Below are 17,734 nucleotides of genomic sequence, written 5' to 3'. Positions count from 1 at the left end.
CTGAACTATAGTCCCCATGCCTCCCCTACTGCAGGAATCAGGGCTCTCTTTTTCACTGGCCTGCATAAGACCTCAAAATTCTCAACATTATTAGGAAAGCAGCCATTACTGAGCAATGAGAATGGTCATGAGAAATGAAACATATCTCCCCTCCCTGGTCTAGATTGGGTGTTTAGTTTGTCTTAAAATCGCTCTTTGCCTGGAGCCCATTCCCTTCCACCAGCACTTGAGAACACTTAGGTGGCAGATTTAGAGTCTGCTGGGGAGAAGAGACGTGCACAGGCAGCTCCCCTGGGCCTCTGGGCTTTTTTTGGTTTCGATGATTCCTGAGTCCCTGCAGTGGTGTGCTGGTAGATATTTGTCAATCCGCTCTCCAGAAAGAAAAAAGTGAAGACCTGGATATGTAACATTTGCCAATTTCTGTGGGAGAAATTCTCCCTTCATGGTTGATTTCAAGGCTCAGTGGCAGAGCATTAAATAGTATTTATCATACAGACACAATAGCTGTAAATAACCTCAAGCATGTAGATAAGGATAAAATATAGTAAGATAATTAGAGGTTTTTATGTTTTGAGTATCTATTACCTCTGATTTTAATACAGCTCGTTTAATTACAGGTTTATATAAATTTTTAATAATGGTAGTTATTTAACAACCACCTCACAAAATTCCTAAACATTTAACACCTGGCTCTCATGAGCCGGTATGAGCCAGCCCCAGCGCACCACACATCACAAGAGTTACCATGAGCCCTAACATTCTGGAATACCCGAAAGGAGCTCTGTAAGGTCCAGATGCCCCTCAGGGGAAGGCTATATGCCAGCATCAGCATGTGCTGCTTCTTGGCAAGCCCTCTGTACAACCTGAGAGGGCTCCCCAACATCTGGCTGCCACTGGGGATGGCTTGGGGGTTGCCTTCCATGCCAGTGGGGCTATGGAATCTTCCCCAGACTCAGTATTTGTCTGCTATTCTCCCAGGAAGCCACCTGGCTCTTTGCTGTCCTTTAAAGAATTACAGGGATATTTTAGGAGCAGCCTACAACAGAGAAAGGAGTATAGGAGGAAAGGGGAGCAGCAAGGGAAGAAAGAAAGCCACATGCATACAGAACGGATTATGTGCCAGGTGTAATGCTGGATGTCTTCACAGGGGTTCTTGTTTACTAGAATCCTGACACACCTGGGGAAATGGTATCCTCATCTTTACAGAGATATTATATGACTTCCCAAGGTGTCACAGGTAATAAGAAGCAGAACCAGAATTTATCCCCTACTCTATAGCCCCAGCATATAGGATAGTGCACATGGTCCCAGAATATACTGCCAAAGCCCCAGTATATAGAATAGTGCACACGATCTCTAGATATTTGTGGAGTGGATAAATAACTGTACTCTGACTCTAAAACCTGTGCTCTTACTTCCACCAAGGAAATGGTGCTGGTGAACGTGCTTGTGAAGTGGTAGGAAGCAAAGTAGGGTGTGAGAGGTTGTTGACTTTGGGGTGAGATGGGATGATACCCTCCAGACTCTGCCTTTTATCAACTCTCTAACCTCAGCCTGAGGCTCAGCTTCCTCACCAGTAAAATGGGGATAATAAACCTACCTCTCCCAGTGGTGGCCAGAAACAGATAACTGTGATGTATGAGAATGCACCACACAGGTTAAAAGGTGCTGGGAAGGTGTGTGGAATGTCGTCAGGCACGGGAAATCATTCCATTGGTCGAGGAAAATCACATGTAACACCATGAAAGCCAGAGGAAGAGCAAGGGATAAAAAGAAAATGGCTTTGGATGCACTAGAAGGTATAGGATTCTCATCTACTTCAACTTTAAGCTTGGGGCTCAATTAGCTCCTCTCTGGCATGCACCACAGTCAGAATTTCAGCAGGCCTTGTCTCCCTGCCTTTTATATGAAATACGAGGGGGCAGATAGGTTGAAAGAAAACCCTGCTGCTTTTGCAGGGTGGTATTGATTCCTGGGACTACATGGTAATGCAAAGGCAGCAGCTGCCTCCCTTCAACCCTGCATCAGACAGGCTGCCTGGGATTGTCAGAGAACCCAGCACTCAGGGTGGCCACAGCGATGCTTCAGAAAAAGGCACTGAGCACAGGCCTGCAGGGTTGGCTGCTTTCCCACGTGGCAGGTTGGGGGCAGCGCTGGATCCAGAATTCCCTTTAGTCTAGAAGACTCCTGCTCATGCTGCAGTCCCTTCCTCACCCATCAGGACCCTAACGGAGCCAAAGATGCTAATGCTCTTTGTTGCCAATGTCTGATTCTCTTTAAGGGAGGGGCATAAGTGTGTATGTGTTTAAAAACATGCACACACCCCAAAACCACATACGCATATTCAATACATTAGTCAAATCACCCATGGTGGGGCGGCGAAGAAATAGGAGTGGAAAATGGGGATGAAAGGTAAGAAATTGTTAAATAAAATTGTAAAAGGCCATTGTTTTGGACTGAGCCCATACACTAGGCCCCAACAAATCAAACCAAAATGAAGTCACTCATGCTAAGGGCCATGTAATCAAAAAGAAACTTTAAGAAAGTAGGAAAATCCCTAAACCAGTTATTCCTACAAAACAGCAGATTCACAGCAACCCATTGGAAAGGTCTCAATCAGCCTGAGCTGGCATAAGGAATCCCCTCTGCTTTAACTCTTAAAGGAAGTAACCTGAAATAATATGATATTAACCAATCTGCTTTTTTGTGTTTCTCTGTTTCTCTGTTCTTGCTCAAATTACCTTACAAAAAGCAACTGTTCTGCCATGCCCAGTGGAGCAGAGCTCCTTCTGTTTTTAAGATGGGATGCTGCCTGATCCATAATCGCTAACAAAAACCAATTGGATCATTAAAATCGATTTGATGAAATTTTGTTTTTTGACAAAATCCATATACACACAAGGGAGGGCCTTGCACAGACCAATGAGGATGATGTGTCATGAACTGTGGAGTGTGATTAATTCAACTCTCTGCTCCTGACATCCAAGGAGGGCTCAAAGAGGAGGGAGAATACTCTCCTAGAACTCAGAGCAGAAGACCCCAGGGAGAAATCAAGCCTTGCCATTGGTTTGAGAGAGTCATATTTGCTCATTTCTGCCTTTCTTCAAATAGCTTCATGAGCCAGGCACTGTGCTGGGGTGGCTGGTGTGAGGCGGAGTGTAATTTGACCTGCAAAGGCAGGTACAGTTGATCTCTATCCTCAGGATATTCTGTTCAGCAGGCCGACAGACAAGTCCTCGGGGGATGGCAACACAGGTGCAACAATGGAGCAGGCAGGAGCTGCTCCCAGGACCACGACAGAAGTGTGGAAGAGCATTAGAGAAGACTTCCTGGGGAGAATAACATTTAATCTGACTTCTGAATGTTAGGTAGGATTTAGCTAGGCAAAGAGCAGAGGCCATGCATTCAGGCAGTGCAAACAGTACATGTTGCAGTTAAGTGAGGGAGTGTGGCACATTTAAGGAATTGAAAGAATTTTACTGGAGCAGGAAGACAGAGAGTCAGTTGGGACTGGTGAGAGGCAAGGCTGAAAGCGTAAGCTCTGAGAAGTCAAGGGGAATATGGCTTACTGTGTGAGGTTCTGAGCTCCAAGCCTGGCAGAGAGACAAGCGCAAGAGAGCATTAACACAACTGATGCTGGAATAGCATTGTGAACACACAGTTAAGAAAGTCCTTAATCCTACCTGGGGGTGGTGTGGGGATGGAAGGCAGGGCATGGAATTGACAAAATCTCAGAAAGAAGGTATTATCTGAGCTGAACCTAAAAGGAGTTTAGGTTTTCACTTGATGACTAAAAAATCTGCTCTGACCAGGTCAGCTAAATTGCAGTGCCTTGGGAGATCCAGGATAAGCCAGTAGTCATGTCCCATGTCCTGGAAAACGTTATCATAAGACCATTTTAACTGAAAAGCAGAAGTATTGGCACCAGAAAAGTAGTAAAATAACCTAGAATGCTTCTTGTAGCCCTTACCCTAGATACCTGCGTATAGGACAGAACCTAATAACACTCCCAAATCTATATGTCATGTACAACCAATAGAAAAACTGATGCAATGATGGAGGGTGCTCTCTTTCTCTCTTTTGATTCTTTCCCCTTCTTGTGATTTTAAAATGCTAAGCCCTGCTGGTGTCCTTTGGAACACATTTCTCAGGGTGACCTATGCATTTTCCTGGTTGCAAACATCATATTGGCTCAATAAATCCTGTGCTTTATATGTTCAGATTTAGTTTCTTTTAGATCAACACATCTACATAAAAAGAGTGGGAACTTGGAATAACATCCCAAGCAAGAGAAACTGCGTGAGCAAAAGCCCTCCCAGCCAGTGTTGATGAATAAAAATATCAGAACCCTCAAACCACTCATAATTAATAGACTACCTTGGTTCCCCTCTGCCACCCCCCCCACCCCTCCCCCCAATACACACATATGGTTAGTCAATAGATTCAAAGAATTTTTTAAAAGATGATTCTGGGCATTCCCTACCTCCATGATTCAGACACAATCAACACCATTTCCTGTTCCGAATTAGGAGTCATCTTTACCCACTTATGATTGCTAAGAAGGGTACAAAACAATGACTCTGCTTGCTCTTAGAGGAATGAAACATAAAGAAACCCAGTTTTAAGAGGGGGAAAAACCAACTCCCTCCAGGTATGGCACAAAATTAAATTTTATGAATTCCTCAGCAGCCCAGCGATGTACAGAAGGAAACCAGTGTGAAGCTACCTTTCAAAGTACCTGGAGTTGACAACTAAACTTGCCCAGTGGGGGTGAGAAAAGGACTCAACAGAGGCAGAAGTCAGGCCTTTCATTCTTCACCTTTCATATGTTAAGTGCAACTGGAGCAAGCTGGGTGAGGGGATTTAACACTATCATTAAAAAAAAAATCCACACCCAGACTAAGTCAGACATCTTACCCTGAGTCATATGCCACCCAGGGTTGAAAAGAACAAGATAAACTACTGAGCTGGGCTGTAATTACCGAAACAATGACAATCAGTTGAAGACAAGCATCCTTTCCTGACCCTCAAACATACACACCCTACAAATGGAAGAGACTTGGCCTCCTGCAATTATGCTAAATTTCCACCTGTGGTTCTATCCCTGGGCCATGGTTCCAGTAGGTGGACATGTTGGAGTGAGCAGGACTGAAGCCCTATTGGGACCTAAAGCTGCCTGGGCTGCAGAGAGGGGGAGGATTTTTAAAAGGACAGTTTCTTTCTCTCCACTCTTGCTTCTTATCCCCTGACTTTCTTATCTCACTCGCTAAGTAGGAAAACAAGGCCAAGAAGCTAATTAGTACTTTGCAAAGCTAACAGTTCTTTCTTTGAGACTTATAGAGTTTTGAGAAATGATCAAGGCCAAATGACTGGAAGCTGACCTTGGGCACTAGTCAAGTACACTGGAGCAAATCAAAATCTTGCAGGGTCCTGAGATAACAGCAAAGATGAGAACAGAAACCAGATGAGGCCTTGGCAAGACCTTGTACCTGACTCACAGACACGGACTCCTCGGACTCCTCGTAACTCACATCTCCTGCTCTCCTGCTTTTCACCTCCCACATTCCATTCCCTCAACCCTTCCTTTAAAAACCCCTCAGTAAATGTAAATCTTTGAGATGGGTAGTCTACCATCTCCTTCAGCTGAATATATCTGCTTTTCCAACACCAACCATTTGACTTCTGAGTTTTTTTTCTTTCCTTTTCAAAGAGACAGGCAGCCGGACCTGAGTCCAGTAACAGACATAGTCTATGATGGCGGTAGAACACTGTGTTTTTCTATAGCGCCAACTAAGAGCCAGTAAAAAAATGGCTATTCCATTATCAGCAGAGGGGGTCCAAAGAGCCAGAAGAAAAATCCAGGACTTTTGTTCTGGGAGCCTTTTTTACTTGCTTTCTTCCAAATTTCCAATTTTGAGAAGTTGATGCCTATAGAAACCAAACAGCACATCTGATGGTTTGGATTTTCAAAGTCAGATCCTTGCACATGCCATGTTCCTGCTACCCCACAAAAATGAATTTATGAGTATAAATAAATGTGTTTTAGGTCTTTGCCATTTTATGGTTTATTAAATGCATATTGGAAGATGCTATATTTTATAGACTGGAGAGGGCTTTTAAATTAAAAAGGTAAGAACTGAGAATGAGCCCAGCTGTTCCTTCATTTCCAGGGGATAATGAAGGAAAAAAATAGGTCACACCAGAGCAGTGGTTCTTAGGGCATGGCCCCTGGACCAGCAGCATCAACATCACCAGGGAACTTGTTAGAAAAATAAATGATCATACCCCATCCTCTGGATCTAATGATCAGAAATGTATTTTAACAGCTCCTCCAGGTCACTAGAGCGCATGCTCAAGTTCAAGACCTTCTGCACTAGAACTGTGATCCTTCACCCTGGCTGCCCTTATCATCACTTGCTAAACTTCTCATTGCATTTCCCCTGCTAACCTCAGGCTAATTAAATCAGAATACCTAGGACTGGGGCCAAGGAACTGCTGCCCTTAAAAAGCTCGCCAGGTGATATGAATGTAGAGTCAGAGTTGAAAGCCATTGCATACTAGAACAAGAGAGATTTAGATTAGATGCTTTTGGACTTCTGATTTTCAGTCTAGCTGAAAGTAGTCATGGCCACCAAATGAGTCCCATTCATCGAAGAAGCTTTGGAGAAGAGGATTTCCATCTTCATGAGCTGAAGAGGTGGGATATGAAGTTCACTAAAAGCATCATGGTCTTGTACTAAACTCAGTGGTGATAACAGTATAACTCATCCAGCAGACAGTTGCTCACCCTGAGAAAGGGATGGGCTCATCCCCACAGTCAGAATTCATTATAAAAGCAGCACACTCAGAGGCAATAAGAGTGACACCAAAAGTCCAGATGCCACAGTCCCGCAAGGGGAGCTCAGAGGCTTTGAAGCCCTAAGTACCGAGGATGTGTGAGACAGCAGCAGCCTCCTCTTACTAGTGTCTGCTGATTCTGAATGTGCAAAAGGATGACTACCTGTCAGGGTAGAACTCCAGGGGGCTACTCCCCTGGGATGGGCAGAGCCTCAGCATCCTGCTCTACAAATGAACGGTGAACTGGGGCCATCCTTCTACCCAAATCAGGAACTTGACAATTAGCCCATCATAACTGGGTTCCTCAAACAGAGGTGCACTGGCATATTCCCAAGAGTCTTTGATTTTTATCCCATTAAAGGGGATCTAAACATTACTGAAATATAAGAAACATTGCAAATTGGGTTTTCAACAGAAACAGGCAACATTCTTTATGCTGTTCCTGCAGAAATAATGGGCCGACCGTCATGTCCCTACACTATGAGTAAGACCAAACTCTCCTTTAAAAAAAAACTTTAAAAATCAGATAGCAAAGACTGGCACCAGCTCAAAAGCTGGCCAGTGAATGTGCTTACAGAAACAACATTATCACCCTAACATCAACCCCTGACTGAGTCCTGAGTACATAAATTCTCTGGTGTTATACTCTCTTTTCTTGAAACAAGGGTGGAGACAGGATGAAAAAAAGAAGTAAAAGACCATGACTTTCTCTCATTCCTATGATTATGCAGAGTCTGGAGTCTGACCAACCCGGGTTTGAATTTTCACACTGGCACTTACTTGCTGTTTGGTCTTGAATATTAAAATTGTCTATAAATTTAAGTTTTTTCATCTGTAAAATGGGAATAATAAGCCTTAGTACCTAGGATCAGGATGAGCAGAGAGAATTCATGGATTGCACTCAGCACAGTGCCTGGAAAGCAGCAAATAAAGTGGAAGCTATGGTCATTAATTATTCACCATCTGAAGCTTCACCTACTTTGTAAAGGTGTCCTTGACAAAAATGCCTACACACACACACACAGAGTCCTTGGTAGCTCTATCCACCCAAGTACGCATCTAGATTTTAATCATTACACGATACTGCAACTGCTTATTTATGTGTCTATAAAGATTTCCTTAAGGAAAGAGACCATGCCTCTATGTCCCCAATGCTTAGCATACAACCATGCATCATATGTATTTCTGAGTGAATGAATGAATGAAGCTACTGCATTTACCTAGTAATAAGGTAAGAAGAAGCTTCATTAGGATGGTTAGAATAGAAAGGAAGAGACAGGAGAGACATCACACAAGGAAACTGATACTAGTGGTTGACTATGGGATACCAGCAGTAAAGGAATATTGTTCTGCAGAGGTTTCAAATGATAGTCAATCATAGATACAGTTCATCCAGAAAGCTCCTCTCTGAGGGTTTTCTAGGGAGGAGAGAGGGCAATGCTCACACATATGCTTAGAAAAGATTTTTTGGTTATTTGGGTCTACATAGTCCTCTGAAACCAGTCCCATCTAAGGGCAGAGTATCTCCTATGTGGAGGATACCGACATTAATAAAGCAAATGTAGTTTTAGCTAGGCCACAGCCCTGGAGTTTAAGGAATAGCCTAACTTTTTAGAATTGCACACAGAAATGCTAAGCTTGGGAAAAACAGAAAACTTTCCCAGGACTAAAGTCTCTGTTGTAGATTAAAAAAAAAATTGTAACACAGCAAAAATGCTTGCTCTAATGGCAGTCGTCCTTGGTGCAGCTAAACCTACTGATGGAAAAGTATGTGAGCTAAAATCTTCAAGGTTAATGGTTGGAGGATGTTCCACATCTTGCCGTCAGTTGTTTCTTTGAGTTTCTTGGAGAATTAAGTGTTGCCATGATGATTATCTCATTGTTCCTTTTGTAATCACCTGTGTTCCTTTTCTGTAACTTTCCTGCCTGGAGAATAAGAACTGAGAGAAAACCTCGTTTGGAGTTATTCCTAGGAATTCTTCTCTCTTGAAAGAATTGATCTTGGGATTAACCCCTTCTGGGCCTCTCACTGCTCTGGAGAAATGGGCTTTGAGTAATCCTTTGCATCTCCATCACCCTGGGAGAGGTGACATCCTGGATTCCTCAAGGACAAGATGGAGTTGCCAAAGGAACTATGGTCAAATCAAGAACCCTTACCTCCCTCTTCCCAGTTCTTAAGAATTCTAGCCTGTGTCTAATCACTGCCTCTCAATCTTCACCACTCCATTTGGCTTATCATCTTCTGTAGATTCTGCCCTCAGGAAGCCCTCCACTTACTCTCACTGAGACTTTTCTTTTGGCTCCATCCCTGCCTAATCTCTGAACTATGTCTACAAGAGGTACCTTGGCTTCAGTGCCACAGCCATCTCCTTACCACCATCCCACTTCACACCCTATTTCTGGAGTGTGGGTCTGGGCAATCTGCTCATCCAGGAAGAGTCTTAACCATTTTTACCATTTCAGGAGATAACTGGGGAAGCAAAACCCAAGTAAACCAGCTTAGAAAGCAGATAAGAGGTTCTCTTGGACATGTGGGCCTAGAAACTCCCCCTCCCACCCTGAAAACCTGGGCTGGAGTAGATGAATAAGCCATCTGAACAGGCTGCAGTAATGTTCATACCTACACTCTGAGGAAGCCTGCCCAACAAGACATATGGTGACAAAATGCTACACTCAACTCCAGTCCCCAAGCCATCTTTCACAGCAATTGGGGTTAGTCACTAGAAGAGTAGGCCCACAGAGCAAGCCGTTGACTTTTATCTTTAGACTTCGGATGCTATTCATCAGCATTAGTCTTTTAGAACTTAATCGACTCAGCCCTAGTCTGAGTCCAGGATATCTACATCCCACAAGAACTCACCGCATCCTGACAGCTGAGGACCTCCAAGATGCTGTTGAGTAACTCAACGCAGTACTTCTTCTCCTGCACCTGGTGCTGCATCTCGTCCTTCTGCTCCAGCAGCTCCTTTAGCTCTTTGGTGATGACGGGAAGCAGAATGTCCCGGCATTCTGGAAAGAAGGCAGGTGAGTGGCACGTGGGCATCCTCATTTCTAAATTACTATTATTATTATTAATTATATATATATACTTTTCCATTAAATAAATAATTCATGAATATATTCTCCTTATAAAAAATTTAAATGGTAAAGATTAAGTTAAAATTTCCTTAGAACATCATTCACAATTCTGGTCCCTCCCCTAACCCCTGTGACCCAGAAGCAGCCAGTTATTTTAATTTATATATATACATAAATATATAATTATATATATATATCAGTATATAACTATATATATATATCAGTGTAAAATATCTAGTATCATTTTGATTTTGCTTTTCATTTAAGTAATATACTGCGATTATAAACCATCAAGATCTTTTTTCATGATTTCACATACATATGTATCAATATAAAATACATAGAGTGACATCTGTTTAGGTATTGCTTTGCACCTTGATTTTTTTCACTCACCAATATTTCTCAGAGCACTTTCTATGTTGTCATATATAGGGACCAACTTAGTTATTTTTAACTGTTTTATAGTATTCTCTACTATCTGTTTATTTAGCCATACCCCTATTTCATGGATATTTTTCATTGGTATAAACAGTACAAAAATGAACAGACTTCCACTTGCATACTGTGCACATTGGCTTTCATTTTAAATAAATTAAAACTTTTTCAGAGAAGGGTATCTCTCTTGACATTGCTGTCTTGGAAAGTTTCTGGAAGGTTCTGAAGTCCCACACAGCTTTGTCTCTATATATTTCTTTTGAAAATAGAAAACCTTGAGAGAACAAATAAAATTTTTAAAATGTTTCAAGCCACCCCCACCCGGATGCTGCTTGAGCTGAGATGGAAATCATATACATCAGGATTTCATTTTAATTCAATCCAACAAATAGATGTTGAATAACTTTGATGTGAAAGGCCCTGTTTTTCTAGAGATACAGGGATAAGATGTGGTTCTTTCCCATTAGGTACTTAAAATCTGGCAGAGGTGATTACAGAAAAAGAAACAAAAAGAATGAGCAATGGCAGAAGCTAGAATAAGATGAAGGTGGAAAGAGGCAGCAGATGTCTCTTGTTCTGTCAGCGCAACACCTGCACTCCCTTCTTCTGCACAGCACCCTGATTTCACTCTGGGGAGTCATCCTGCTGTGGGCTATAATCCTGGGGAAACTGCCATCAGGCTCTCTGCCTTCCTCTGGAAAAGGGCTAAGCACCTGACCCTAATTAGGATAGCCCCCCAAATCTAAATCTTGAGGGAATTTTAATAATAACTGCTGACATTCCTGGAATATACTGAGTGCTTACAATGTGCTAGGCACTGTTTTGAGTATCTTGCATGAATTATCTCAGTTAATCTTCCCAGTTACTCTAGGAGATACATTGTATTTCCCCATTCTGCTGATGAGAAAACAAAGGGACTTGCCATGTGTGCACAGCTAGTAAGCGGTGGATGCAGTCGGATGCAGTCTGACTGTGCTCTTAACCACTATACAAAATGTTCTTCATGGAGCTTGGTTGTAATTACAGACGTGCCCTGAAGGGCTGCACATGGGTGCAGGCTGCTCTCTCTCCAGAGCTATTCTGGGTTTCTCCTCTTCCGATGGCTAGTTCCTCAGCTTTTCCTCTGATTTCATGAAGTACTGTCTACCTCCCAAATACATTTCTTTTTACTAAAATTTACCAAAGTAGGTTTCTCTTGCTTACAACCAAAGAACCCCAACTGGTAGTCACAAAATGCCATGAGGGCTTCCGAAAAGAGGAATGATCTCTGGTTGGAAGGATCATGGAAGACTTTTAAGGCTCTGATATTGCTGTGTACCTTCTCTAGGAGCCCCAATCTTAGTTTGTAATTAAAATCTAATTAATGCAATTAATTAATGTCCCTTTGTCCCACCAAGGTGTAAACTCCATGAGAGCCAGACTAAATCTCAAGTGCCTTGAGTGAAAGGAAGAGGTAGCATTTAAGATGGTCCTTGACAAGTGGCTAACATTGCCATAGGAAAAGTGGAGATTTAGAGAACAGTGGGTATTTTAGAGCACATAGATCTAGAGTAAGCGGAATATTCTCCTGGAAATAGAATAATGTGAGATAACACTTTATAAAAAAGTTCTTAGATGTAATAGGAAGTGTTAGTTTTACAGAAACAAAATTGTAGGCAACAAAAAATTTGATTCAGCTTTACTTAAAATTATTGATTAAATCACAGGCCACAGGTTCAATTGTACTTAATGACAAATTTGTACTCAAGAAATTGTTGGCCTAAGGACTTTTGGGAGTACAAGACACTAGGTTAGCCATTACACTTTGTTTCGAGAGGTAAGGAAGAAGGTTGGAAAATATTTACATACAGATTACCATATCATTTAAGTTAAATCTATACTTAGTCCACATCTTGTCATCATAAAGTTGGGTTTTTGTCTAGATCTAGTTATTTGAAGGGGTAAAGAAGGTTCCTGCAGTGTTCATTCAAAAGTTTATTTTAAAAGTAATCTTCAAAAGGATGTTTTAACTTTGAAACATTTTGTTTGTTAGAGGAAATTATACATGCTGGAATGCCTATCATAGAGAAACTAGGTGAATTCTTCGTCACTGGAAGATGAATAACCTCGCCAACTTCATGGTACTTAACTTCCTAATTATACCTTCGCTGATATTGTCATAATTAAACCTCACAAGAAGATAAGAACGGTTCATTCTCTTATTAAGTTAGATAAGGATTGTAAAGTCTTCCTCTTAAAACAGTAAAATAAACAAGAGATTCTAACAAAAAAGATTTAAAACACAACAAAAAGTCTTGTTTTTCCACAGTTCTCTGGGCAAAAGGGAGTCACCAAAAGATGTGACTTAAGGAGATTTGTGTCACTGCAGTATAAGGGTGGCTGGAGGAGGAAAAGCCCAGCAGGCAGAGACCCATTAAGATACCCATGAAGATGCCCTTGCAATGACTCAGTAATGAAATGACAATAAAAGTGCCGGGGTCCCCTCTAGATTCCCAGCTTCTGAGATAACATATTTGTTTTCTGCCGAAGCTAAAGATTTGATGAGACCTTGAAGGAAGGTGGTAAGGAATAGATCAAGAGTTTAAAATATAAGAAGACTGAAATAGGCTTTCGTTGACTCAAGATGAAAAATCATTTAAAACTCTTCCCATCTGCAAAATAAGACTCCTAGGACCTGCAGGAAAGAGATATATAAAGCAGATAAAGGGCTAACCCATTCATGCAGTTAATTAACTCATTCATTCATTCAGTCAGTCAGTCTACTACATTTATTGAGGGCTCACTATGTGCCAGCTACTATTCTGGGATGGAAGGAAATGACCAAGGGTTACTACCTGTCATAGTGACAGAGCCAACAGAGATAAGAAGCAGACTTGAGTAGACAAAAACAAAACAAAACAAAACAAAAACCTTAGTGCCTTTATCTCCTGGGGAGCAGCCGTAAAACAGATCTGTGGCATAACTGATGTCAGGTTTTTCCTTAAAAGTTCACGCTGTTTGTACTCTAGTTGAGATACCCCAGTTAGATCCTTTTATAAAGATATGAATCCAAATGAAAAGTCCACTTGGGAGACTTTAGATATTAATGATCTCTTTGGGAAGTCACTGGACTTTAAATACTACATAAAACTGAGCAAAATTAGTACATTCTCATGGAAAGGTCTACTAGTGAGTTCTCCATCACTGGAAATATTTAAGCAGTAGGTAGTTGCCTATGGATAGGGATGATGAGAAGGTAAAGTATCAGCCAAAGGGTTGAACTGAATGATTATTAAGACCCTGTTCAAAATTCTAGGATTCCATAAAATATAGGTTTGGAGGAAGTGGCAGGAGAAGGGATATATTTGTCAGGTGGAAAGACTGTGGACATATGTGCATTGCTCACAGACCACTGAGGGGCTCTGGGAGCTGCAGACCAGGCGCCAGTAGAAGCAGTGGTTTATCGATCTGAAAGCCATCAGTTTTACAGATTATCAAAACCAGTATCCCCATAGGAAGGAGGCTCCTGGGGCTGAGAGTCAGCAAGATTTTCACTAAGGAAGCCATTAATAATGTGGCCTGTTTTTCAGAAAGTACTTTGTCATCTCTTCACCCACGATTTCTCAGAAATGTCTGGCTCCTCTGTTTTTAGATGAAATAATTTTTCTCGTTTGTAATTGGAGTTGTGAAATTATATTAGTCTGCAAAGCTTCAGGAAGCAGCGTTTCTAAATTGTTGCTTGATTGTCAAGCAAACAACTCAAGTGGTTTAAAAGATAAATATTGCAAAGCGTTAAATCAATCTTCATAGGCAGAGGTAATGAGAAGCAGAGAGCTGTGTATCCAGGCTGGGTCCCTGCCTCAGGTATACCGATGTCTGACAAAGGCTGGGAGATCTGCCACCAGGTGACAAGTCCCAACTGTAATTCAGACCAGCCACTGAGGAATCTGCAGAGCTACTCAACTCTTTGTATTTTAATCAAAAGGAGTTTTCTTTTGTCCAAGTGACTGCAGATAGGAAAATGCAGCATTTCTGGGCTCTGGTTTCTCCCTTTTTCAAGAAAGTTTTGTCTATGGCAGTCGATGATACCTACCTGAATTCATAGCCCTCTTGAAATGTAAATAAGCTTTTGCAATTATTTCATGACTCAGGGACACTTTTTTCTCACTTGCTCTCCCCAATATCAGCCTCATGGAAAGAATGGAATGGAGATTCCTTGTCCACTTTGGAAAGCCACCTTGAGGTATATCAGGCCAAAGATACATCTGTGGCCACAGCCACAAGCCCAGCTCCAGAGGGAAACACTCCTAAGAACTGTGTCTGAACTTGTCCTCTTCCCACAAGTCTGCTCCTTCTCCTTTGCTCTCTCAGAGTGAAGACACCCCCAGTCGCACAGTCACCCAAGCAAACTTGGGTACCATCTTTGATTCTTTCCTCTATCTCCAGCATCCAACCCATCATGAAGTTATATCCGTCATGTCCCCGAGCCAACTTCCTCCATGTTCAGTGCCAAGTCTTCCAACTGACCTCCCTCCTCCCCACACAGGGGTCCCCTGCAGTCAGGAAATTCTTCAGTAGCTCCGTATTGCCCTCGGGGGGGGGGGGTCTTAAACTCTCTGGCACAGCCGAGGGCGCCTTGTGAGAAGACCCTTCCTTTCCTCTCCACCTCCTCACTGACCACCCCTCCACCTCCCTTTCTGTGTTCCAGCCAGGAAGCTTTCCTTCTCCAGCTGCTGAAGTTTTGCACATTATTTTTTTTGCTTGGAATGCTCTTGTTCCACTCATCTTCACTGGAGTAACTCTTTCTTGCCTACTAGGTCTTAATTTAGATATCAAACCCTCTAGGATAACATTCCTGACACCCCAACTCTGACTTGGGTGACTCTCTCTTCTGTGTTCATTTAGCACCCAGAAAATATTTCTATCTTGCCATTTATCACACTGTGTGGTCATTGTCTCTATAATAGGACAACCAGTGAGATACTTGCTAGTATCCCAGAAATAAAGCTAAGGCCAAGTTGCAGACAAAAGGTGCTAATTACCCCACATTCAAAATGTGAATTGTCTCCAGTAATTGGGGTACACCATCATCCCTCCAGGTTTTTTGAGAAGGACCAATTCAGTACCAGCCCTACACCAATTCACATGCACTTATCCCAGAACTAAGAGAGGGTAAGCAGAGGCTTTGGATATAACATAATATCCATAAAAAGATGCCAGTACCCGTGTCCTCCCTGAAGCTCAGGTCAAGAGAGGGAGAACAAAGAATCACTCCTAAAATATTTGAAGACAAAACTAGCACCTTACATCCCTGCTAGGGAAATGTTTGCCAGTCCATGATCCCAGCTGTATCCTGGTCTCACCATCGGGATGAAGAGAGTTTAGACTATTCCAGAGTGTGGTGCATTGTGCTGTTCCACCCCTTCTCTTACCATGGGGAAGAGGATTACACGCAAACATTGTGTTTGTGTTGTAGTCTCAGTCACGTACTCAGTGTGGACCCACCTTTCTAAGCCTGACTGTGGCAGCCCACTCTTTCAATTTCATTCCACTCATAGCCATCCCCTTACTTTGTCACCAGCACAAGTTAATTGATGCTTCAATACTGTTCAATTTTTTACAGACTTTAAGGTGAAACTCATTTGGCTTTGGCCAAGTTTCTATTGACTAAAAGGCAAATTCAGCTCAGCTCAGCCCTCTTGGGGGATGGAGAGGGCCGGTGGCTCACCCAACTCTCCCCCAAAGGCCTTTTGACATTCAGGGAAATTCCTTATTGAAACCCCCAATTCTCCCAGGCAAGGCTAAGCAATGTATACCCTGCTCTGCTCTGCATGGCTGATTTTATCCCGTTTGGTTTGGGGAGCATTTGCAGATGTCAGAGGCCACTTGGTTGGATCGATTAGACACAAAGGAGGGCCTCCACAGAAACAGCGCTAGTCTGATGGTTACCAATTTGTCCTCACAACCTCCCCTCTCCAGTCAATGCATCACCAAGAAAACTGATTCCACCCACTACAAAATCAATAACTACCCACAAACTTCATATTCCAGATTGGGTTACAAGCCTTTTACAACTCTACTATCGTTTCCCCCCAGTGCATTCCTCCCCGGCTCCCTGTGATTCACTTTCTTACCTCCCCAAAAACATGCCTCATTACAACATCCAGAATCATCACTAGCCCCCTCAGCCCACCTCTGCTGTGATGTGGGCTTTATGAACCCAGATGGCCAAAATGCATCTCTCCAGCTAAACAAACGCAGCTTGTTTAGAGACCGTAGAATGCAGCAACTGTTAAAATTCTCTTCAGGTATCTTAGAGGGGAGAAAATATAATTAGGCAGTAAATCCTTAAGATGAATCGTACTTCCAGAACTTTATTCCAGATACCCATTTAAAGCCCAAACCAAGCCCTTGCGTTTACCATATATCCTTTATATTTAACATAAGACATGATTTCACATTAAGCCTATAAGCAAATGCCGTATAATAAGTTGGAATATGCGTTCATAAGCATAGTGATGGGAGGAAGGGTGAATTGATGCATAATTCCTGAAATTTTTCAGAGGAAGTGAATATGCTTGTGTCCAAAAAAGGTTACACTGATTATAAATATAATTTGAAAGCTCTCATACTGTATATGCAATATATTTATATCCTTAAACATATATATGTTTAAATATGTGCGTGTGTGTATACACACACCCATACATACATCTATATGAGGGTACTTCAAGAAGTTTGTGGAAAAATAGAATTAAGAGACAATATAAATCTTTCCATGAACTTTCTAAAGTACCCTCGTACATACACATACAGTCATACACATACAGTCAACGAGTTCTCATTGTGACAGGCGCTGTTCTCATGGACATTGTACTCTAGTGGGGTGTTAGGAAAAATTAAATAAAGGAGACAATAGTTGTTTAGGTTGGATTCTCCTGGAACACACTCTGAGATGAGGCTTGGGTGAAGGTGACTTACTAGGAGGTGTTCCAGGAAAAACTGGGAGAGGAGTGAGAGGGCGGCCATAGAGGGAGGAGGCAGAGCAGGTACAAAATCCAAGCAAGCCTCACAGAAGGTAACTACTGGGCTCAGTCTCATAGGGAGCTCTGGAGACAGGGTAGGCCACAGGGGCAAAGGACGTGGAGCATTTAGACCCAGAGGATGGATGTCCAAGCGCTTCTGGTGTTTCCTGTTGTATTAGTCCGTTTACGTTGCTTATAACAAAGTACACGGAACTGGGTGATTTATAAAGAAAATGAAATTTATCGCTTACAGTTTCTGAGGCTGGAGAATCAAAAGTCCATCTGGTGGTGGTGACGGTGACCCACGGCTCTCACAATGCAAGATGGTGGAGAAGAGAGAGCAGAGAGAGAGAGAGACAGACTCTCCCCTTCTTTTAAAG

The 17,734-nt window shown here is 42.3% G+C and overlaps 1 protein-coding gene across 1 annotated transcript in view; it reads right to left on the bottom strand.

Annotated features, from left to right (window-relative positions):
* Positions 1–17,734, bottom strand: part of DOCK2 (dedicator of cytokinesis 2) — a 396,194-nt gene that overhangs the window by 256,358 nt on the left and 122,102 nt on the right. The window contains exon 26 of the mRNA XM_063087676.1: positions 9,698–9,846. Within this exon, the coding sequence (XP_062943746.1) occupies positions 9,698–9,846 (149 nt within the window). The remainder of the gene's footprint in view (positions 1–9,697; positions 9,847–17,734) is intronic.

Source organism: Cynocephalus volans, chromosome 2 (assembly GCF_027409185.1).
Source record: "Cynocephalus volans isolate mCynVol1 chromosome 2, mCynVol1.pri, whole genome shotgun sequence".
Classification (NCBI taxonomy): domain Eukaryota; kingdom Metazoa; phylum Chordata; class Mammalia; order Dermoptera; family Cynocephalidae; genus Cynocephalus; species Cynocephalus volans.
Note: the sequence above shows the minus strand (reverse complement) of the source record. Positions and strands in the feature narration are given on the sequence as shown.